The sequence below is a fragment of the Physeter macrocephalus genome, chromosome 5 (assembly GCF_002837175.3).
Source record: "Physeter macrocephalus isolate SW-GA chromosome 5, ASM283717v5, whole genome shotgun sequence".
Lineage (NCBI taxonomy): Eukaryota > Metazoa > Chordata > Mammalia > Artiodactyla > Physeteridae > Physeter > Physeter macrocephalus.
This window is the reverse complement of record NC_041218.1, coordinates 106,035,329-106,060,053: the sequence shown is the minus strand read 5'-3', so window position 1 is coordinate 106,060,053 and position 24,725 is coordinate 106,035,329. Positions and strand designations below refer to the sequence as shown.

Here is a 24,725-nt window from a genome sequence, read left to right as displayed (position 1 = left end):
TCCCGAGGGGGGAGAGAGGAGGACTGGGTGCAGACGGCTGGCTGTCGCTGGGAACCAGTGACCCAGCCAAGGGCTCTCTTCCAGGAGAGCCTGAGGTGTCTCACGTGGCCTCTGGCTTCTCGTCTGCATCGAGAGAGTTCTGCGGGCCCCCGCGGGCAGCCAGGACGCCCATGGCAGGGTCTACGACAGGACCCACGAGTTGTGCTTAAAATCAGTAAGTTAGTAACTTGGGAGAACCTTCAACCTCATAGGAAAGCAAGAGTGGAAGTAGAGTTAGCGGCACAGGGACCCCTGTGCTGTCATTACTGAGCGGGCTGTTTGTGACGTGGCGTTTCTGGTTAGTTACTATTTCACTGGCTTGAGACGTTTGGCCGCTTCTCTGAGCCACAACAGTTGTTTTGGCAGGAATTCCCCGCCTTTCCCAGCTCCTAAGACGCAGACCCCTTGTAAAAGTGTACGGTCGGGGGACTGTTGGTGTCAGCCAATCACCGACCTCCCCGTCCCATCTCCGAGTGACAGCTGCCCCTCTGGGAAGCAAAACCTGGTCTTTGCTGTTAGTCACCCAGCCCTCGTTTTGAGTTTTACACCGTGTGTTACCTCCCCTTGTGTTCTTTACAGGTTAACTGATATCCATACTTACGGACTAAGGTACAGTTAGAAGCCCTCAAATACTGTAAGAGTTGCTTTGTCCTTTGAGGGCTGGAGAGGAGATGGGCGGGCTCCTGGATCAGGGTGTGGTCAGGTGGGCAGACCCGCTGTGAGTGATGTGAGGAAGGGGTTCACGGGAGGCATCTTCCTCTTTTGGAGAGAAGTTTTTTTGTACTGAGAGATGGTCCATGTATTTGCAAGTCAGAGTCAATGGCCTGTATTCATACAAAGTAACTAGAATGTATTCTTACCCTCACTCCTTGATTCGGGAAGGCTGGCGTGGTAAGTTTTCCTTTCTCTTGATGAAGTAAAATTCATATCTTTTGGCAAGGGAAGAAAAATTTAAACATAAAACTTCCTTTGCCCGTTTGGTCCTCGTCCCCTGCGTTTAGTGTGGGTTGTGCGGCTGCAGTAACCAGACCTCCTCAGGAGATAACGCTCCTTCTTAATCTCATCAAGGGTCCCTGCCCCTCAGAAGATAACCTTCTTTCTTCATCTTGTGAGGGTTCACGAAGACCCGTGACCCACTACTCACTTCGTACGTGTAGATCTGGGTTGTGTACACTGTCAGTAACACGCCATTTGATGGGTAACCCTTTGTCCAGAAACTTATGTAACCTTGCTTTGACCTCTAACAGGCAGAACAGTCCTCAGGGCTTTCTGAAGGACCGTCTCCCGGGTTATAATCCTCAGGTTGGCTCAAATAAAATTTTCCACTTCTTTCTTAGATCGACTGTTGATTAATTTTTTTTGTGGATACTCTCATCACAGGTTCTTGGACCCAGGTGAAGCCAAGTGTGTGATTGTGATTTGGTTTTAGGGTTAGTTTGACGAATACCTCTTGTTGTCTGTGCTCTTACATAGCATAAACAGGCCGAGTGTCACCTGGGGCGAAAAATGGCTCTAGGTCATTTATTATGAATGTTATTTCCACTGGGGGCAGGGGCTAATTTTGCAGACCTTGCACCTGGCAAAATGTGGCGTGCTGATACTGCAGATTTTGTCAAGTTCTCTGATGTTTCAGGACTTTGCGTGGTTGGTTAGTAGCGTAACAGCGTGTGTAGCACCCGTAGCTCAGTACTGGTGAGAATGCATTCTCCTACATGGTCACACAGTATCTAGCCATGGTGCTGGGGGCCAGTCCCCTCCCTCCTCGCCTGTAAGAATAGGGGTAAAACAGTTCCCTTTGAAAGAAAGGATGGAAATGAGAATGCATGTAATTGTCTAGCACCACGCCTGGTCCCCAGGATTGTAATAGAAACCTTCTATTTCTACTTTTTTTTTTTTTTTTTTTTTTTTTTTTTTTTTTTTTGCGGTACGCGGGCCTCCCTCCGCTGCGGCCTCTCCCGTTGCGGAGCACAGGCTCCGGACACGCAGGCGCAGCGGCCATGGCTCACGGGCCCAGCCGCTCCGCGGCATGTGGGATCTTCCCGGACCGGGGCACGAACCTGTGTCCCCTGCATCGGCAGGCGGGCTCTCAACCGCTGCGCCACCAGGGAAGCCCTATTTCTGCATTTTTTTAACCCTTTCTTGACCCCCTTCACCCATTTCTCCCAGCCCTGACCCCCATCTCTGGCAACCAGCAATCTGTTCTTTGTATCTATGAGCTTTAATTTTTAATTCTTTTTATTTTATTGAAGTATAGTTGATTTACAGTGTTGTGTTAATTTCTGCTGTACAGCAAAGTGATTCAGTTATACATATACATACTCTTTTTTGTTATTCTTTTCCATTATGGTTTATCACAGGATGTTGAATGTAGTTCTATACAGTATGTTTATCCATCCTATATATAATAGTTTACATCTGCTAATCTCAAACTCCCAATCTTTCTTCCTTTAATTTTTTAGATTCCACTTACATGAGAGACCAAGAGATCATATAGTATTTATCTTTCTCTGTCTGACCTATTTCACTTAGCATGATGCCCTCGAAGTCTACCCTTGTTGTCACAAATGGCAAGATTTTATTCCTTTTTATGTCTGGATGATACTGTTTATATGCCATATCTTCTTTATCCATTCATCCATCAGTGGACATGTAGGTTGCTTCCGTATCTTGGTTATTGTAAATAATGCTGCGGTGAACATGGGGGTGCGTGTATCATTTCGAATTAGTGTTTTCGTTTTCTTTAGATACCCAGAAATAGAATTGCTGGATCATATGGTGGCTCTGTTTTTCATTCTGAGGAACCTCCATCCTGTTTTCCATAGTAGCTACACCATGTAACGTCTCTGTCAATGCATAGTTTCCTTTCACCACATCCTCTCCAACCCTTCTCATATCTTGTCTTTTTGATAATACATCCTGACAGGTGTACAGTGATATCTCATTGTTTTGATTTGCATTTCCCTGATGATTAGTGATATTATGGTTTATCACAGGATGTTGAATGTAGTTCTATACAGTATGTTTATCCATCCTATATATAATAGTTTACATCTGCTAATCTCAAACTCCCAATCTTTCTTCCTTTAATTTTTTAGATTCCACTTACATGAGAGACCAAGAGATCATATAGTATTTATCTTTCTCTGTCTGACCTATTTCACTTAGCATGATGCCCTCGAAGTCTACCCTTGTTGTCACAAATGGCAAGATTTTATTCCTTTTTATGTCTGGATGATACTGTTTATATGCCATATCTTCTTTATCCATTCATCCATCAGTGGACATGTAGGTTGCTTCCGTATCTTGGTTATTGTAAATAATGCTGCGGTGAACATGGGGGTGCGTGTATCATTTCGAATTAGTGTTTTCGTTTTCTTTAGATACCCAGAAATAGAATTGCTGGATCATATGGTGGCTCTGTTTTTCATATTCTGAGGAACCTCCATCCTGTTTTCCATAGTAGCTACACCATGTAACGTCTCTGTCAATGCATAGTTTCCTTTCACCACATCCTCTCCAACCCTTCTCATATCTTGTCTTTTTGATAATACATCCTGACAGGTGTACAGTGATATCTCATTGTTTTGATTTGCATTTCCCTGATGATTAGTGATGTTGAGCATCTTTTCATGTGCCTCTTGGCCATCTGTGTATCTTCTTTGGGAAAATGTCTATTCAGGTTTTCTGCCCATTTTTTAATAGGATTGTTTGGTTTGTTTGTTTGTTTGTTTTTGGTGTTGAGTTACATAAGTTCTTTACACATTTTGGGTGTTAGCCTTTATCAAATATACAATTTGCAAATATTTTCCCCCATTCACTAGGGTGCCTTCTTATTTTGTTGATGGTTTCCTTTGCTGTGCAAAAGCTTTTTAATATGATATAGTCCTACTTTTCACTTTTGCTTTTGTTTCTTTTGCTTTGGTGTCAGATTGAAAAAATCATCACCAAGACATCCTTAACGTAAGTCAAGGGGCTTACCACTTACGTTTTCTTCTAGGAGTTTTATGATTTCAAGTGTTATGTTCAAGTCTTTAATCCATTTTGAGTTAATTTTTTGGTATGGTATAAGATAGTGGTTGAGTTTCATTCTTTTGCATGTAGCTGTCCAGTCTTCCCGACATCATTTATTGAAGAGACTGTCTTTCCCCATTGCATATTCTTGGCTCCTTTGTCATAAATAATTGACCATATATGTATGGGTTTCTTTCTGGGCTCTCTATTCTGTTCCTTTGATCTATGTGTCTGTTTTTGTGCCATTATCATATTGTTTTAATTACTATAGCTTTGTAATATACAGTTGTCCCTTGGTATCCACGGAGAATTGGTTCCAGGCCCCCTCTCAGATACCAAGATCTGCAGATGCTTAAGTCCCTTGTATAAAATGGTGTAGTATTTGTGTGTAACCTGTGCACACCCTTCCGTATACTTTAAATGATCTCTAAATCACTTATGATACCCAGTACAATGTAGACACGATCTAAACCATTGGAAGTACAACATAAATGTATTGCATTTGCTGTGTGCGACAATTCAAGTTTGCTGTATGGAATTTCCTGGGACTTTTTTTTTCAAATATTTTCAACCCGCAGTTGGTTGAATGCTCACGTGTAGGACCCACGGATATGGAGAGGCAACTGTGGTTTGAAATCAGGGAACATGATGCCTCCAGCTTTGCTGTTCTTTCTTCAAGACTGCTTTGGCTATTCGGGGTTTTCGTGGTTCCATACAAATTTTAAGACTATTTGTACTATTCCTTTGAAAAATGACATTGGAATTTTTTTTTTGTTTGTTTGTTTGCGGTACGCGGGCCTCCCTCTGCTGTGGCCTCTCCCGTTGCGGAGCACAGGCTCCGGACGCTCAGGCCCAGTGGCCATGGCTCACGGGCCCAGCCGCCCCGCGGCACGTGGGATCCTCCCGGACCGGGGCGCAAACCCGGTTCCCCTGCAGGCGGACGTGCAACCACTGCGCCACCAGGGAAGCCCCGACATTGGAATTTTGATAGGGATTGTGTTGAATCTGTACATTGCTTTGGATAATGTGGACAGTTTAACAATATTGGTTCCTCTAATCCATGAGCATGGAATATCTTCCATTTATGTGCATCTTCAGTTTCTTCCATTAATGTCTTATTGTTTTCAGTGTACAGGCCTTTCATCTCCTTGGTTAGATTTATTCTTAGGTACTTTATTCTTTTTGATGTAATTGGAGATGAGATTATTTTCTTTATTTCTCATTGTTAGTATATATATATATGCAATTGATTTTGTATCCTGCAGCTTTACTGAGTTCATATATTATTAGCTCTAACAGTTTTTTGATGGAGCCTGTAGGGTTTTCTATATACAATTTCATGGCATCTCCAAACAGTGAGTTTCACTTTTTGCTTTCCAATTTGGATAACTTTTACTTCTTTTTCTTGCCTAATTGCTCTGGCTACTGCTTCCAATACTATGTTGAATAAGAGTGGCAGGAGTAGGCATCCTTGTCTTGTTCCTGATCTTAGAGGAAATGCTTTCATCTTTTCACCACTGAGTATGATGTTAGCTGTGGGCATATCATATATGACCTTTATTATGTTGAGGTATATTCCCTCTATACCCACTTTGTTGAAAGTTTTTATCAAAAATGATACTGAATTTTGTCAAATGCTTTTTCTGTATCTGTTGAGATCATGATTTTTTTAGCCTTCATTTTGTTAATTTGGTGTATCATATTGACTGATCTGCATATGTTGAATCATCCTTGCATCCCTGGAATAAATCCCACTTGATCATGGTATATGATCATTTTAATGTATTGTTGAATTTGGTTTGCTAATATTTTGTTGAGGACTTTTACATCTATGTTCATTAGGGATATTAGCTTATAATTTTCTTGTGGCATCTTTGTTTGGTATTAGGGTAATGCTGTCCTTATAAAATGAGTTTGGAAGCGTTCCCTCCTCTTCAGTTTTTTGGAAGAATTTGAGAAGGATTGGTATTGATTCTTCTCGGAAAGTTTGGTAGAATCCACCAGTGAAGCCATCTGGTCCTGGAGTTTCATGTGTTGGGAGGATTTTTATTACTGATTAAATCTCCTTACTAGTAATAAGTTTGTTCAGGTTTTCTGTTTCATCATGATTCAGTCTTAGTAGGTTGTATGTTTCTAGATATTTATCCATTTCTTCTAGGTTGTCCAGTTTGTTGGTGTGTAATTGTTCATGGTAGATTCTTATGTTTCTTTGTATTTCTGTGATATCAGTTATAAAGTCTCCTCTTTCATTTCGGATTTTATTTATTTGTGTCCTCTTTTTGTCCTTCTGAGTCTAGCTAACGGTTTGTCAATGTTGTTTATTTTTTTCAAAGAATGGGATCTTAGTTTCATTGATCTTCTCTATTGCCTTTAGTCTTCATTTCATTTATTTCTGTTCTAAATTTTATTTCCTCCCTTCTACTGTCTTTGGGCTTTGTTTGTTGTTTATCTAGTTCCTTGAGGTGTAAAGTTAGGTTGTTTATTTGAGCCTTTTCTTGTTTCTTGAAGTAGGCCTGTGTCACTGTGAGCTTTCCTCTTAGAACTGCTTTTGCTGTATCGCACAATTTTGGTTTGCTATATCTCCCTTTTCATTTGTCTCAAAGTATTTTTTATTTTTTTACTTCTTCTTTGAACCATTGGCTGTTCAGTAGTATATTGTTTAATCCCCACTTATTTGCCAATTTTACAGTTTTCTTCATGTAATTAATTTCTAGTTTCATATTATCGGGATCAGAAAATAGCCCTTGATCTGATTTCTGTTGTAAATTTATTAAGACTTGTTTTATGGACTAATGTAAGAACTAGCTTGGGAAATGTTCCATGGGTACTTGAGAAGATTGTGTATTCTGCTGCCTTCAGGTGGAATGTTCTGTATATATCTGTACAGGCCATGTATTCTAATGTATCTTTTAAGGCTAATGTTTCCTTATTGATTTTCTGTCTGGATGATCTAGCCATTGATGTAAGTGGGGTATTAAAGTCCCTACTATTACTGTATTGCTATCTATTTCTCCTTTTAGGTCTGGTAATATTTGCTTTATATAGTTAGGCACTCCTGTGTTGAGCGCATAGATATTTACAAATATTATATCCTCTTGTTGGGTTGACCTCTTTATCATTATGTGATGCCTTTCTTTGTCTCTTATTGCAGTCTTTGTTTCCAGGTCTTTTGTCTGATATAAGTATAGTTACTCCAGCTTTCTTTTGGTTTCCATTTGTATGAAATGTCTTTTTCCATCCCTTCACTTTCAGTCAGTGTGTGTTCTTATATGCGAATTAAGTCTCTTGTAGGCAGCCTATAGATTGATCTTATGTTTTTATCCATTCAGCCACCCCATGTCTTCTGATAGGAGGGTTTAGTCCATTTATATTTAAATTAATTATTGATAGGTATGAATTTACCGCCATTTTTTTTTTCTGGGCTGTTTCTGTAGTTCCTCTCTGTTCTTTTCTTCTCTTCCTTTATGATTTATGACTTTCTTTAGTGCTTATATAATGCTTATATTCCTTTCTCCTTTTCTTTTGTATATTTTCTATATAAGTTTTTGCTTTGTGGTTACTGTGAGGCTTACATAAGTTACATCTATAACAGTCTTTTAAGTTGATAAGCACTTAAGTTTGATCCCATTCTAAATAAAGCTCAGCATTTTTACTCTCGCCCTCCACCACGTTTTATGTTTTTGATGTCATATTTTACATCTTGCTATCTTGTTATCCCTTAACTAATTATTTATAAGTGCCTAATTTATATCTATACTATATCATTACCCTTTAGTGAGATTTATTATTATTTCCTACGTTTTCTTGTCAACCCTACCCCAGCTCTTGGTCATCACTCAAACCTTTGTGCTTCTCTCGGAAGCCCATTGTATTTTTGATGTCTCCCAGTCACTTATGATGTACCACAACCTGTCAGTGTGTTTAAGGGGAGGATCTCAGCACCTCAATACAGGGTGCTTGGAAGCCAGACCCTCAGGCATTAGCTTTTAAAAGTGTATAAATATACACAGTCGTGTGGGGCCCCAGAAGTAAGCCCCGTCAGACAGACTATCTGGTGATGTCCCCTGGGTGGCTGTCACAAATATTGGGGCTCCATCTTCTCTCTGTGCAGTGCCCTAGGGTTCATCTTTGCACGAACCATCTCTCTGATTGCCAGAATCTTGTGAATCCCAGGAATGCAGACCCTCTGGCCGCCAGAGCCAGGTGATCAGGTGGCATCCCCTGGGCAGCAACTGCTGAAACCAGGGCACCAGACCTGGAAACAGGGTACCTGTAGTATGTAAAGCTCCCCTCCAGGAGATGCTGGCGCTCTGGAGTGCAGCAGAGAGAGGTGGTGAAGATGGCACCGACCTCTGAGCCGGGCTCTTGGGCGGATGAGCCCAAGCACGTGGGCCCTTCCAGATCACTGCAGTCCTGTGCATCTTGGGACATGAGCCCCTTTGGTTTTCAAAATTAGGTGTTTTTTCAGGCTTGCCTCTCAGGTGCAGACCCTAAGCACTGAGGTACTGATGTGGGGTTTGAACCTTTGCTCCTCGGGAGAAGCTCCAGATTTCGAGTTTTCTCCCAGTTGTGGGTCACTGAGCCAGGGGTGGGGTTTATGGCCAGGTCGTGTCCCAGCCCCTCCCTCCTGCCTTGATATGGTTTCCTTCTTGTTTGCCTGATGTGCGGGCATCACTCAGCCAGCCGTAGGCTTTTTAGGAGCAGATTGTTCCCTGTGTAGCTGTAGGGTCAGTGTGTCCGTAGGAACAGGTGAGTTCAGGATCTTCCTATGTCGCCATCTTGAACGGGCATCTTCACATCCATTTTTAATAAAAATTAGTAACTGTCTGTGGCTCGGGGGAGGGTAAATATGAAATCTGGATCACACCTCCCCACCTATATATGTTTGAAAGTTCTACGGTAAGACGTACATGCCGTTGACAGAAGCGGGCTTTGGGCCGTTTAGTTGCCTGTTCTTCATGAGGACAGCAGTCTCATAGCTTAGTGGGTTTCCATTTTGATTTGTTTTCCCATGTTGATTTTCAGAAGCGTTGGCCTGTTGTGCCTTAGCTGGGGGGTCAGCAGTTTCTCCAGTCAGCAAGGTCAGGGGGCAGGAGGGCTACCTGGTGGGAAAGGCCTGGGGGAGGCCCAAGAGCTGCCAGGAGCTGGAGCGGGGATCCCTTGTCATTATGTCTTTTCCCTGCTCAGCAGAGGGGCAGCTGTCGGTAGGGCTGTGGGTGGCTGGGAGCCACTCTGGCTTTGTCTTAGCCGCCGCCTCGGGCCGCTGTCCTGGGACGGCCCGTTCCCCTACACCATTCTCGTGCACTGTTGGCTGGTTGGCTGGTTGGCTGGTTGGTTTGGGGTCCTGTAGTGTTTAAGTTTATTCACGTCAGATTTCTGCTTATAGATTCTGATTGAGCGTTCTCGCTGGTCGAGGACATTTCACTTCCTCTCGTTCTGTTTTCTGTGGTGTCGTTCTTTGCTCAGCTTAGCAGGGTAACTAAGGGCACCTACTGTGTCTTTATTCAGGTCCCTGAGAGATTGTATACAGGCAGGTGTGAGGACAGATCCCTGGGACGCCCGCTAGAGAGAGATCTTGTTTCCGGACTTCTTGTCCCTGTTGCCTTACCGACCATCACTGAGCACCTGGTCGCGTTACTCACTTGACAGACCCTTTGTTTACATCATTTTAATTTATTTGTGACCCCAACTGACCTGTGAGGCCCCCATTCTGCCCCAAGGCAGCACAGAGATGCAGGAACTTGCCCAGTGTCACAGGACTAACCAGCAGGTGGGAAACGGGGATTTGATCCCAGAGTCTGGCCTTACCTGCTCATTCCCCTTTGTTACCCGGCGGATGCTGTGCTGAGTGTTACACTCCGGTCTCATCAGATTCTCCTAGCTGCTCTCCGAGGCATATGTGACCCCAGAGCCGCTCACCTGCCCAGTGAACGTTTTCTGGTCCCCGGAGCAGTGTTCTTCTCAAGCATCTTGTACTGTTCCACAGCAGCTTAGGCCAGGCTTTATTAGACGTGAGTGCCAGCTGACCGTTGGCCTCTTGCCTTTTCTGCGCCCAGGCTGCATTGTCAAGGCTTTTGCTGAAACACGGCTCGTTCTGCTGGCCTCCAGCAAGGGGTGGTGTGTCCCAGGACAGCGTTCCGAGGCCTTGCTTCCATCCTGGGGCCTCCACCTTCACCGCCTCCCTGAGAAGCAGTCGGCGGTGAGGCTGAGGTCGGGCTGGGGGTGGGAGGGGGGGAAAGCGTGGACGGTGCTCTAGGGGAGGAGGGGCGCACCCTCCTTACTTCTCACTTCAATTGAAGCAGGGCAGCGGGGTGAGGGGTGAGTGACCACGGTCCTCTGGGCTGTCACAGAAAGCTCCAGAAGGGGGTGCCTTTTGGGCTGGACCTGGAGGATGAGCAGATGGTGTGTATGGAGGGCAGAGAACATTCCAGACAGTGAGGACTCCACAAAGAGCAGGAGGGGGAGGCCCACGACTGTGGCCCCTGGAATGTTCCGGTGAGTGAATCACCTAGGGTAAGGAGCTCAGACTCCAGCTCAGACTCAGGGCTGAGCAGGGCCCGTGTGGCTGGGAGTCTGCCTTTCTCACTTGTTTCTCCAGGTGAGACCAGCGTGATGCTCCGGGAATGACAGGGAGGGGCCCAAGCCCTGTCGCCAGGCCCCGTGGAGTCCTGACCCCAGCTTGAGGCACTATTTAGGTGTAATCTTTAAACCTGCAGGTTCCCCCCCCGGCAGCCCCTCCATGGGCAGAGGCCTCAGCAGTGGGCAGTGGGTGCTCCCGGGGGGTGAGGAGGACAGGTCCAGGGTGGGACTGGAGGGTCCGGAGGAGCTGGCCAGGCTGGTGCCCCAGCCTGGAGCCAGCAAGAGGTCCGAAGGAGCAAGCCTGGGGGCATTTGTGCGACCCCAGAAGTGGGGCTCACTAAGGAACTTTCTAGAGGAATGGCACGGCCGTGCTGGAGAATCAGTCCATGTCTGGCCTCTCCTGCCTGCCCCTTCGCGCCCTGTGGCTCACCCCCCACCAGCTCCCAGGGCTCAGCGAGGCTTGAACGAGATCACTTAGCACGAGGTCACCCTGCAGGAGGAAGGGGTCTAGGCCTTGCTCGCTTCCGACTTGGGAAAATGTTTCTAAAGCACGTGGGTTTGGGGATCCAGCACTACATGGTGAAGTGGCCCATGCCGCTTTAATGAAGGGGCTCCCAGCCTCCCACCTCTCCGAGGGGTAAACAGCACTATGACCAAGGACTGTGCTTTAGAGAAGCATCGTCGGCTCGTGGCCACCTTCAGAGAAGAACCCTCACCTTCCTCTGCAGGCCCTGGGCCTCTGCAGACAAGGAGGCTGTGTAGTGCCGGCCCTGGGCCCCGGCCTGGCCACTCTGACCTCCTCACCAAGAGGGAGGCCCACCAACCTGGGACAGGAGAACCCCCCAGACAGACCAAATTAGCCCTGGAGGAGACCAGGCCAGCCCAGCGAGAGGACTTTACCCTTGTCCCAGCTTGTATTTTTGTGCACTTCCTCTGCACTTGACCTTCCAGCACTGTGGGGAGTTTCTGTTCTACGCCCCGGTGGTTAACTTCTCCCGCCCAGCTGCCTTCATGCTCTGGCTTTAGTTTACAAACACCATCATTTTCCATACTATTTCATTTCTCTTGGCTTTGCAAGATAATAGAATTCTTGTCTGAAGCTTCTATATACTGACTTCTGCTCTTTCGATCTGGGAGTTTTATGTATGAACAAATGAGGCAATTGTCGAGATTTTGTTCTTACTGCTGTAATTTGTCAGGCAAGCCTGTCAGATTTCGAATGGTACTTTAGGTGTAGAGTTGCCGGATAAACTAGAACGTGCCAAGTTAAATTCAGATAAACCACAACATTTTTTTAGGATAAGCCCCATGCAATATTTGGGACATACACCAGAAAAACTATTAGTTGTTTGTCTGAAATTCAAGTTTCACTGAACGTTCCGTATTTTTAGTGACTAACTCTGGTCACACTATTTAGACAAGTTTGCCTTAAATTAGGTTAGAAGGTTACTTGTCTTCTGAGCAGAGGTCTCGGTGGGGTCTGCTGTGCACATCACTGAAAAGAGGTGTTCTCAGGAGGGCAGCGTGTTGCTGGGTGACTGGCTCTCAGAATGGCAAGTGCACAGGAAACACCGAGGTGTTTGTTTACCTGTCAGGCCACGCCCAGCCCCAGAAACGCCTTGAGCAGGGCCCCGGGGCAGCTGGACCCCCAAACCCTGTGAAATATGTGGGGTGTCACAGCTTCTTGGTTTATACTCTCGATGCTTGTGTGGTCTGATTTCAGTCAGATGGTCCACTCCCAACATTCGTGTTAGAAATGGGTAGTAATTACTTAAATATAAGGAAATATTCCAGATGAGAAGTTTAAATAATCTAAGCAGACTTTTGTTACCAAACGCACGTCCACACGCCTGATGCACAGTGAGGCCAAATATACTGAAATATTGGAGTTTGGAGGAGAGAAAGGTTTATTGCAGGGCCACGCAGGGAGGTGCGTGGCTTATGCCCCAGAAAACCCCCGAACTACCCCGAAGGGTTTCAGCAAAGCATTTGTAAAGGCCAGGTGAGGGAGGGGCATGGTTGGTTGCTGCAGGCTTCTTGGTGTCGGATTCCTTTGTTCTTGCGGCTGTCCACGTATGTCAGTTCACGATGTTCCGTTCCTGTAAACCTTCCGCAAGCCGAATGTCACTCTCTGTTCTGCAACTTTTTATTTCTATATGAATGGAAAAGTGTTATACCCGTAAGGGTCAGAGCCTTGAGAATGGGCTATCCTGTATATTTCAGGCTCTAGGCAACATTCTTAACTGGAAGCAAAAGCAATAGAGGACAAAGGTTAAAGTGAAAGAAACAGATCCAATATGGAGTCAGATTTGTTCTTCCCTATGACACTTTGACGCTACTTGTTTAGAAGAAAGTGGCTGAGGAACTCATGTAAAAGCAGCAAAGGGGGAAGCATATGCTGATGATAAACGTGTCCAGCAGCAGTGAGCCTGGGAACCTGAGAGCTAGCCCAGGAAGGAGCAGGTCTGCGGCACCAACGAGGACCACAGACCCCCGTGTGCGTGGATTGTAACGCGTGATGGGAACGTGACCTTCCAGACCAGGCGCGAGGGAAGGTTGGGTGATAAATGGGCCTGCGTGGGCTGGTCAGTTTTTGGCCTCACCTCTTCCTGCCCTCCAAAATAGACAGCAGAGGGATGAAAGAGAAGGCACCCAGTCGGGGAAGAAACCAGGACAACACGTAAATGGGTGCTTCAGGTGTAAAATGACGAGCCCAAAAGAAAAGTTCAATACACTTGACTGCATTGACTTAAACTCTGAGAATCAAAAAATATAATTAAATCTCAGACAAGGTGGGAAAAGTATTTGCTACAAAGAGGACCTTAGCACATAAAGAGCTCATCCTGGAAGATTAAGAAACAGACCGACATTTCTGGGGAGTCCAGGACCTCAGGGCCGGTGCCCTCCCAGCCGTCCTGCAGGGGTCGTGCAGCCCATTTGACAGATTTGCCAACTGACTCAGCGAGTCCAGACGCTGGTCCCAAACCGTCAGCTGGGTGATGGGGGCCGAGGTTCCTTCACAGAGGCTCGATTGGGAGCCCTCGCACTGGTCCAGCTGGCCTGTCAAATAAAGGGTAGTCGGAAAGGAGAAACACAAAGGCCTGATAAGCATATGAAAAAAATGTCCACCTTCAGTATTTAAGACCTGCTTGTGAGAACCACAGGGTTAGGCCACTGCCTGCCTCTGGGACTGGCAAGATAAAAATTCCAAAACAGTCACCGTCACAGTGTTGGCTGCCTGGGATGTTGGGAAGTGGGCAGGTCTCTATTTCAGGTGGAAGGGTAAGCTGGGTGAACGAGAGCTTGACAGTGTGTGTCTAGACTCAAAAAAAAAAAAAGCACATAACTTTTGACCTAGTCCTTCTACCTCTGGGGATCCTAAGCAAATAATCAGAAATGTGGACAAGGTTTTATGCACAAAGGTATTTGTTTGATTGTATTTATGTTATCTGAAATTTGCAAATGACTGAAAGTATTTCTGAGAGTAGTTTAGAATCTGAAAAAAATGATATTTACCAAGGTTTTAAAATAACCTCTTGTGATGTAAATTGGGGAAAAAACACAACATTGTTTACACCCTGTGATTTCCACAGTGTCCAGCTCTGCATAGTAAAGGTGCAAAGTCCAGGAGAATGCTACCTTACCCCACTGTCATGGGGTTTAGGCTAATTTTTGTATCTGCTTTGTATTTCCAAAAATTTATATGGGTGGTTTTAAGATTTGGAAAAGAAGGAAAAAATATTTCTCTCAGATGGTAAAGAGCCGATTGGATGGAGAAACACGGGGCTGTGGAGGTGCTGAAAACAGGTGGGGTGACCCCGGACGGGGAGACTGCTGAATCTCTTAGGCTGGGGGGACTGCCCTGTACTCTAACCTTGACAGCCCAGCTCCACCTTCGGCACCTTGCGGGCGGGGGAGGGGGGCAGTGTTAGTGGCGTCACTCTTGCCTCCCGGACACCATGTTCTCCAAACTAATCCCTCTCCTCTCTCCCAATCAAAACCTTACTTTCTCAACAAACTGTACGTTCGCCAGTTGGGTATTAGTGAAAGAAATCGTGTTACACAGCTACTTAGTGGGGTATGCTAGAATTGTGAAAGGGCTGATGGGGAATGTTTGCTGCCGTGGAAAATTTCAGAAAGCTACGTTAAAATATAACAGTAGGTGTCATGATTGTGATTCCATTTTTTATCGGAATCATTTGTAACCCCCGTGTGATTCAGATGTAACATATGCGCTATCCATAAATAATTCAAACATTGCATCTGTACACACTCTCTGTGCGTGCGTTTTTTTTTTTCTCTGAAAGAGCAGCTCCCAAAACTGCTGGTAGGATAACATCCTTGGGTGAGAGAAGAGAGGTTCATTTTCATTTTTGTCTTTATACTTTTCTTTAGCATCTAGATTTTCCTAACTAGCAAGCATTACGTCTGTGATTAAAAAAGCCAAAAGAGAGCTATTCCTTTTGAAGGGGGAGAGCAGAGAGAGAGAAGCACGTGAAAATCTCTCCCCTACCAGAGGTCTTTGTTCAGTTTTCCCGGGTTTTCTGGAGGAAGGTGTGAAGGCGGCTGTGCTTCCCAGGCAGCAAGCATCTTCTCTCCCTTCTGGACTCTCTCCGGGCTGCTCTCCACTCTGCCCTCCCTCTCTTGGGAGTGGCCCCAGCCGAGTGTGGACCAGACCCACACCTGTGGACACACAGTGGGGTTATCACCCGTCCTCCCCCACACCCGGGCAGGCCAAGGCTCTGGATGCAGGAGCCACTGGCCAGGGGCTGGGGGGAGCTTTCAGGCCGTAAAGTGTCTTGTCAGAATAATGTGCTTTTTTGGAGTTTCTTGTGTGAGCAGCTTGGGCTGGAAGGCACTTGGGTTCTGGAGCCCAGCTGCCTGGGGTCCAGACCCCGGGCTGCCCCTAACCACGGGGTGATAGTGGGTGGACGCTGCTTCCATGCCTCAGCTTCCTCATCTATGAAACGGGAGTTCGGCTGGCAACATGAGCTCCACGCCATGCTGGCACCCGGGGGCGGGGTTGGGGGAGCCTTTCCACGTGCGGAGCTTTGTGGTACCAGGATGCTGAAGGTAGCTACTTGTACTTGTGTCAATTTTTATTAATATTAATAGATTTTCCACGCAGATCTTATACTTTCTGACACAGTTCTAAAACCTTTCCAATTACAGAGGCAATACATGTGCATTTATAAAAATTACAAAAGCCTCTTAAATCTGCCAGAGAAATCTGTCATCTCTCCACCCCAACTCAATCACTGCTAATACTTTAAGTATGTAAATATTTTACAGGCCCATTTTCTTTGTCCATGTTTTAATGTATCTTTCATTGGCTTGATTATAATCCCATGAAGGTGTTTTTCTGGAGTTGTGGGCTTCGTTTTAATGTTGCTGTTTTAACTTTTGCCGAAAATTTTTCTCCTCACCTGAGGTCTAAAAAAATGCCACTGAATATACACACTACTATATATAAAATAGGTAACCAACAAAGACCTACTGTATAGCACAGGGAACTCTACTCAGTATTCTGTAATAACCTACAAGGGGAAAGAATCTGAAAAATCATGAATATATGTATAACTGAATCACTTTGCTGTACACCTGAAACTAACACAACATTGTAAATCAACTAGACTCCAATAAAATTAGAAAAAAAAAGGAAGAGAAAAAATACTGAAATAGAAACAAAATACAATAGAGAGGGTCAAAAAAGCTAAAAGATTAGTCTTTGAAAATGTCAATAAAATGTATTTCCCACTAATCAGTGAAACAAATCAAGAAAAATACCACCAACAACCAGTAACGGGAAAATTATAGTGACATCTCTTCAGAGAGTAAAATAAAATCAGAGGATGTTATGAATAATATGCCAATAAATTTGGAATTTTAGATTAGGCAAACACCTATAAAAATATAACTTATTAAAACTGATGTAGGAAAAAATTTTAATCTGAATAAATCTATACTATTAGGAAAATTTCTTTTTGCAGTGCCACTGAGCTCCGGATGCTCTGTGGAGGGTCCAATTATAAAACAGTTGCTGGGCATTTCCTTCCCAGGTAGCAGACCGCCTAGGGCTTGATCACCAGTAATTGTTACAGAAGATGCCTGTGCTGCTCCATGGAATGCTAATTCTTTACATTCGTGGCTTAAACCCTGCAGTTGACAGTAATTCTTTTTGAACTGCTATTCAGGGAAAGCAATTTAAGCCAAAAACAAGGAGGAACTTTTTCTTCCAGCTCCCTAGCCAGTAGGCTGTCCCTTTTTATGATTAACTTTCCTTTTACAGCGTATTTTAAACAACTGTCGCTCAAAACTTAAAAAGTAAATAAATTGAAAAAGTGAGAAATGGGGAAAGAAAGAAAAGAAATGCTGGGGGGGGTGGATGTGACCTGTGTGAAGTGCTTCTGTTGACCAGAGCCTTTCCGCACCTGTCTCTCCAGGACCAGGTGGAGCAGACATCTCCTCGCCGTCCTGGAGATCTGGCGGGACCCGGCTTCCCAGCGCCGCCTGACCGGCTGGCGAATCACCAAGGTAAGGACGGAGCCACGAAAGTGCCCTGCCTCTCACTACAGCTTTGCAGCGACGCTGGGCTTTGTATTCTAAGAAAGTGTTCCTGTGGCTCTGATAGAAGAAGATGCAGACCTTAGCTCTTCTTTTCCCCTTTAAGGAAAATAAATTCTATAAAAGAGAAATACTTGGTTATGACATCTTCCTATAGTTTCTTTCAGTGAACCAACTTCAGTGAGCAAAACTTCCAAATAGATTTCATGTGAATTTTCCCAGGATTCAACTTCAGGGCAACCTTAGAGGCCCCTCCATGGTGGGACCCTCTTGATTTTGGCATTTTTATTTGCACTTAAGCTAGTTTTGCGTGTATGTACTCTTGGCAGTTCTGTACTTTCCTGGGATTCCTTCTGTCTCTTCTGGTTCATTTCTGATGGGATCACCATAGGGAAGAAGGGAATGTCTTCAGTGGTTACAAGGTCTGGTAACTTAGGTCTGGTAAACCCAAGCTTTGATGTAGGACAGGACTTAGGAAGAGAATTGGTCTGATCATGAGATGGGACAGGAAAAGCACACATGGCTGGTGGTTGAGATTATTAGAGAGTTTAAGTATCAGAAATTGTAGGGTTTAGAGCTGGTAGGAATTAGAATAATCAGATTTTCTTAATTGCCTAAGGAGAAAGAGGATGAAATGTAGCAAAAATAAAGTCTGGGAGCTGGCCATGAAGTCAGAAGGATGTTTTCTCAAGCATTAGAAGATTTATAAAAGCTGTCGGGATTTCCTGCGTCAAGCATAATTTTAGGGTGCCCTTTTAGAAAACTCTCACACAAAGTGATGCGAGAGGAGTACCAGTTTGATCACATCGGCTTTGAAACTCAGGGAAATCTTAACTTATTACATCTCACTGCTTACAGTGAGTGACCTGGGGTGTGCGTGTCTCAGCAGCTGCGGCTGGGCCTGGGGGAGTGAGTGGACGTGACTCCAGGCTGAACTCAGCTCCCCGGACAGTTCAGGCTTTTTTTTTTTTTTTTGCGGTACGCGGGCCTCCCTCTGCTGCGACCTCTCCCGTTGCGGAGCACAGGCTCCGGACGCGCAGGCTCAGCGGCCATGGCTCACGGGCGCAGCCGCTCCGCGGCACGTGGGATCCTCCCGGACCGGGGCGCGAACCCGGTTCCCCTGCATCGGCAGGCGGACGCGCAACCGCTGCGCCACCAGGGAAGCCCCCAGTTCAGGCTTTTAAGCCATCATGACATTGACCACCTTTCCCTCCAGTCTTCAGTAATTCTGCACACACGGCGCATAAAACAGGAAAATGAAAAGGACTCAGCCTGGCTCAGACACGAGACAGAGATGCCCCCAGAGCAGTGAGCAGTGCTGACACCCGTGCCCACCAGGCTGCAGGTCCTAAAGCCAGCACCGATGGCAGCGGTTCAGGTCCCAGGGAATAGTAGGGGCCAAGCTCCCGCAGCTCGCTGGGAGCTGGGGTGGGGCTCGCCTCCTCCTGAAAGACCCTGGAAAGCAGTGCACGTGGACCTACGGCCAGGCAGCTGGCATGGCCCTGCAGCACTGCAGCCTCCCCTGAGGAGGTCCCCGAGCTTCCCAGTGGCCCAGCACACGGGAGGGTGGTCAGGGGGCGCACAAGCACAGCCCAGCCCAGGTGTCACTGCACGCTGGTGTTCCCAGCGCGGGAAGCGGTCTGCTACTAGGCAGCGCAGCTCCCAGGATCGAGAGATTGCCACTTTACACGCGCACATAAGTGTGTTTGTAATGCCCTGGAGATGGAAGCAAGAATAACATCCACCGGAGAGGAGACAAGAAACTGTGAAACACAATGGGAAGAAGTGAAGCAAGAACGGGGTGTGTGAGAGAGAGTCCCTGAGAAGTTTTGGAAATGAGATGAATAGCCATTGGCATTTGCAAAATGCTGGATTTGGTCTAAAGAGAATGGATGAGCTGGAGTCACCTCCCTCTAGCCCAGAGAGTCATGGGAAAATGCGGACGGGCCATGGGACACGGTCATTTAGACGCGCACGAGGACAGGAGAGTGGAGGGAATGGGGGTGGGGTTTGAAGAGACGCTGGCCGAGAACGGGCCAGAAATGAGGAGACAGAGCCCCCCAACCGCACTCAGAGAACTAAGAGGAAAAATGACGGCTCATCCACATCGAAAAGCATTTAGCATTATCCCAGAAAATGGAAGACAAGAGAAAATCCAAAGGGAAACAGCAGATTTCACAACCCAGGAATGGCCATTGGATGGATGGCCGACTTGGGCCCAGGAGGAGCCAGAAGACAATGCAGGAGATTCTTAAGGTGTTGAGGGAAAAAGAACTGTCCGTCTAAAATTTTATACAACATCTCGTGAAAGCAAAACAAAGCTTTCAGATGAAGGTTGAGGCAGTTTGGTGAGGAAGGCCTGGAGCATGAAAAGAGTAACGGGCCGAGAAGGAAATGCTGTGTCATAAGTTGAATTCTATGTGAATTGTTAAAACTAGGTTAAACTAAAACTTTGGTTAATTAGCCATTGGGAATGAGTGTTAAATGTGTGATGGAATCATAATAAGACCCTAGTTAGGGTAAAAGGAATGTAAAATGACTTGAGACTACATTAGCAAAAAAGATAGTTACGTATTTTAAAATATTAGGTGCAACTAAAATATTGACTGTAATTACTCAGAGAATATGTGTATAATCTGTAGTTTCTAATCTAGCAGAAAAAAATATAAGGGAATCTACAGTTTATAAAAACAACCCACGTCAAGCAGAAAAGGACGAAAAACCAGATGTGAACAAAAAAGTATGTCAAACAGAAAGTATAAAATGGGAAGATTATTATTTATATATAATTATAGTAGTGTTATAGTATTATTTATATATAATACTGTTAGGATAGCTCTAATAGTATTAACAGGTTCAAATTAGTAGAAATACGTAGAACCCTGCACCCAACAGACGGACACTTCATTCTTCTCTAAAATCTGTATAACTTTTAAAAAATTTGACCATATATGGAAAGTTGAACTGAATTGTAAGCATTCTGTTTCATGCATGCCACGATCTTTGACCCAGTGTGATTAAATCAGAGTTCAACAGAAAAACTTCAAAACAAAACATGTGAACATATTGCGGAAACATTACAATACCTCCTTACTTCACACAGCTTGGAAATTATAAAATGCTGCAGAACGGTATTCAAGACTAAATTTCTAATCTTTAAAAGGAGGAAAAATTGAAATTAGAAGAATGAAAATGGAATAACTCTAAGGAATGTAGAAGGAAGTCATTATAAAAGTTAAGATCAGGGCTTCCCTGGTGGTGCAGTGGTTGGGGGCCCGCCTGCCGATGCAGGGGGCGCGGGTTCGCGCCCCGGTCCGGGAGGGTCCCGCGTGCCGCGGAGCGGCTGGGCCCGTGGGCCATGGCCGCTGAGCCTGCGCGTCCGGAGCCTGTGCTCCGCAATGGAAGAGGCCACAGTGGCGAGAGGCCCCGCGTACCGCAAAAAAAAAAAAAAAAAAAAGTTAAGATCAGAAATCATTGAAATGATGAAGAAAATATCAATAGACAGAAACAGAACTAAAGCCAGTGTGTCCTAAAATCTACCAAAATCACAGACGCTCGGGAGGAAGAAGGACGTGCAAGAAAATCATATGAAGAGCCTGTCAGAGATAAAAAAGTATCGTAAAATGAGAAAACCACGAACAACTTTACGCCAATAAATGTGAACGTATGAGGGAAATGGATAATTAATGTATTGCAAAAATATACAGACAAAATTGCAACACCAAATGCTGGAGAGACTATGGAGCAACAGGAAGTCTAATCATTGCTGGTGGTGATACAAAATGGTGCAATCACTTTGGAAGATGGTTTGACAGTTTCTCACAAAACTAACCATCCTCTTACCATATGAGACAGCCATTCATGTTCCTTGGTATTTGCACAAATGAGTTGAAAATTTATGTCCACCTGAAAACTTGCACACAGATATTTATAGCAGCTTCAATCATAATTGCCAAAAGGTGGAAGCGACCAAGATGTCCTTCAGTAGGTGATGGGTAAATAAACTGTGGTGCAATGTTATTCAGTGTTAAAGAGAAATGAGCTATCAAGCCATGACAAGGCACAGAAAATCTTAAGTGCATATCACTAAGTAAAAGAACCAGTTTGAAAAGGCTACATACTGTATGATTCCAACTATAGGACATTCTGGAAAAGGGAAAACTATGGAGACAGAGGCAACAGTGGGGAAAGACGAATAGGCAGAACAGAGAGGGTTTTAGGGCAGTGAAAATAGTATGTGTGATGTTAGAATGCTCGACATCACTATGGATACATTTGTCCAAACCCATGGAATGTACCAAGGTTCACCAAAGGTGAAGCCTAAAGTCCGCTGTGGACTCTGTGTGATTTTGATGCGTCAGTGTTGGTTCATCCTTGGTAACAAAAAAATGTTCCATTCTAGTGAGTGATTGATGCTCACGGGGCAGCTATGCATATGTAGGGAGTACAGGATAAATGGGAAACTCTGCGTCCCCCTCTCAATTTTGTTGTATACCTAAAACTGCTCTAAAAAAAAAAGGCTTAAAAAAACCCAAAAACCGAAACCTGATTGCATCTGAAAGAAGAAATAGCCTAGAGATTACCTAAGAAAACCAAGAATGTTTCTTCTGTGCCATGTGAATTAAACATTATGTGACCCGATGGAAAATATAGCTCTGTGAGTACAGACAGCACTCGAGTTTTAGGTGGAGAATCCTGAAGGAAGAAAGAAGAATAGTTGAAAGAGAGAAACAAAACATAGTTGACGCTTGGAGAAATATAAAATTTTAATAAAGAACTCTGGCAGAATGGAGTCAGAAAACAATACCACCTCCTCAGAGATGCTCAGGGAATTCTGCAAAGGAGTGTCATGGAACCTTCAAAAAACAAATACTTTCTCTTTTTATGCCAGTGGCTGGAGAGAGAGAGGAGAAGAGCTCTCCCACTCATTTTATAACGTTCTGTAGTTTTGTAAGAGACAGTCCAAGAAATCCAAGTACGGGCCTATTTCACATTTTAACATACAACCAAAAAGTCTCTGGAAAGCATTGAGGAATCACGTTTAACAGTTTATCTTAAATAAAACACAGAACAAACAAATGTTATGACCAAATCGGATTTATTATAATAATGCAGGGATGCTTTCCCATCATTAGACTATGAACACATTTAACAAGTGAAAAGATTAAAGGAAAGAAAATGGTCATCGTACCGGAGACAGAGTTATTTAATACAGTTCTCCGCTCATATAATACAAAACAAACAGTAACAACCAAACTCTTACTAAACCAGTACAGATCTTCCTTGACTTACATCCCTATAAACTGATTGCAATTTGATAATACCGTTAAGTCAAAAATGCATTTAATACACCTAACTCACTATAGCTTGGCCTTGCCCACCTTAAATGTTTTCAGAACGGTTTCATTAGCCTACAGTTGGGCAAAATCTAACACAAACCTATTTTACAATAAAGTGCCGACTATCTCACGTAATTTATTGAATGCTGTACTGAAGCGGCAGGCAGAATGGTTGTCTGGGTCCAGACTGGTTGCAGGTGTATCAGTGGTTTGCCCTCGTGAGCTGGGCTGCTAGGGCCCTGAGGCTGCCTGTCAGCGTCACGAGAGAGGATCGGACAGCACGGCACTAACCCGCGAGATGATCGAAATGCAAAATTTGAAGTACGATTTCTACTGAATGCGAATTACGTTCTCACCATGTTAAAGTCGAAAAATCCTAAACGGAAGTACCATTAAGTCAGGGACTCTCTGTAGTAAAAAGAAACCTCTGTAACCTGTTTAAAGTCTGTTTGTTGAAGATATACAGCACCCAGCATCCATGGTGGAGAAATATTAGAGTCGTGTCCGTGAAAGTCAGGAATGACACAGAAAGTCCTGCTGTCACAAGAGGTCTTCACCAGTGTCATAAAACAAACAGAACCAGAAATGCAAACACCAAAAGGAAGAAATGGAATTGGTGCCTCTTTGCAAATGATAGTATCTTACAGAAAAACCCGAATGAACTTTTTGGCCAACCCAATATTATCCAAATAGAAAATTCATTTAAAATAAATGAGTTCTGCAAGATGGTAGACAGGTGAGATCAACAGATAAAATGTAAAAATACCTTGTGCCACGGTAGAAAACAATCAGGAAGTGTAATGCAAATAGAAATCCCACTTACATAATTACAAAACTGATAAGGTATCTAGAAATAAATTCAACTAGATTACTTGACATTCTAAGGTGGTTTTAAAGGACATAAAAAAGACCTATATAAGTGGAGAGTTATCCCATGATCACAAATGAGAAGACTTAAATAGTGAAGGTGTTACGTCTTCCCAAGTTTATCTTTAAATTGAATGCAGTTTCAAGTAAGTTTCGAAGCATTCGGTGTGACCTGATAGATGGTTCCTACCTCTAATATGGACATGTGAAAACTCCATAACAGCAAAGACAAATTTGAAGATGAGCAAAGCATATGTAGGCAGGAAGGGGTGATTCGTACCATCAGGTAGCAAGGCTGCTTATGAGGCATCACAGTTAGGAAAGCATGTTATTGATTCAAGGACGGACAAATAGACATCCCATAGAGACCCACACAGTTACGGAAACTCAGTACAGCACAGAGAAGTTGTGGTAGAGCCCTGAGGACAGGGGGCCCGTGACTCCTCCAGGGGTGGTGGGCATGGGGGATGGGGGGCAAACTGGATCCCTACCATGTATGATCCACAGCCATCGATTCCAGGGGGCAAACTGGATCCCTACCATGTATGATCCACAGCCATCGATTCCAGGGGGCAAACTGGATCCCTAGCATGTATGATCCACAGCCATCGATTCCAGGGGGCAAACTGGATCCCTACCATGTATGATCCATAGCCATCGATTCCAGGGGGCAAACGGGGCAAACTGGATCCCTACCATGTATGATCCACAGCCATCAATTTCAGGTGAGTGACTGACTGAAAGTGGAAAACAAAATGTTTTTTATTTTGTCTAATAATAAGAATTAGTGATTTCAAGATCTGTGAGTCTGATTTTGTTTTGTGAATAAGCTCATTTGTATCATTTTTTATTAGATTCCACATATAAGTGATATCATATGACATTTGTCTTTCTCTGTCTGACTTGCTTCACTTAGTATGATCATCTCTAGGTCCATCCATGTTGCTGCAAATGGCATGATTTCATCCTTTTTCATGTCCGAGTAATAGTCCACTGTGTATATGTACCACATCTTCTTTATCCATTCATCTATCGATGGACATTTACACAGATCTTGAAATCAAACTTATGGTCACCAAAGGGGAAATGTGGGGGGAAGGGATAAATTAGGAGATTGGGGTTGACATATACATACTACTATATATAAAATAGATAACTAATAAGGAGCTACTGTATAGCACAGGGAACTCTACTCAATATTCTCTAATAACCTATATGGGAAAAGAATCTGAAAAAGAGTGGAAATATGTATGTGTATAACTGAATCACTGTACTGTACACCAGAAACTAACAACATTGTAAATCAACTAGACTCCAATAAAAATC

At 44.4% G+C, this 24,725-nt stretch overlaps 1 protein-coding gene across 4 annotated transcripts in view; it reads left to right on the top strand.

Annotated features, from left to right (window-relative positions):
• LOC114486364 (growth factor receptor-bound protein 10-like) overlaps positions 1 to 24,725 on the top strand; it is a 96,132-nt gene that overhangs the window by 48,189 nt on the left and 23,218 nt on the right. For all 4 annotated transcript variants that reach the window (XM_055085135.1, XM_055085136.1, XM_028490283.2 and 1 more), the window contains one exon: positions 17,073 to 17,163. In XM_055085135.1, coding sequence (XP_054941110.1) covers positions 17,073 to 17,163 — 91 coding nt within the window. The remainder of the gene's footprint in view (positions 1 to 17,072; positions 17,164 to 24,725) is intronic.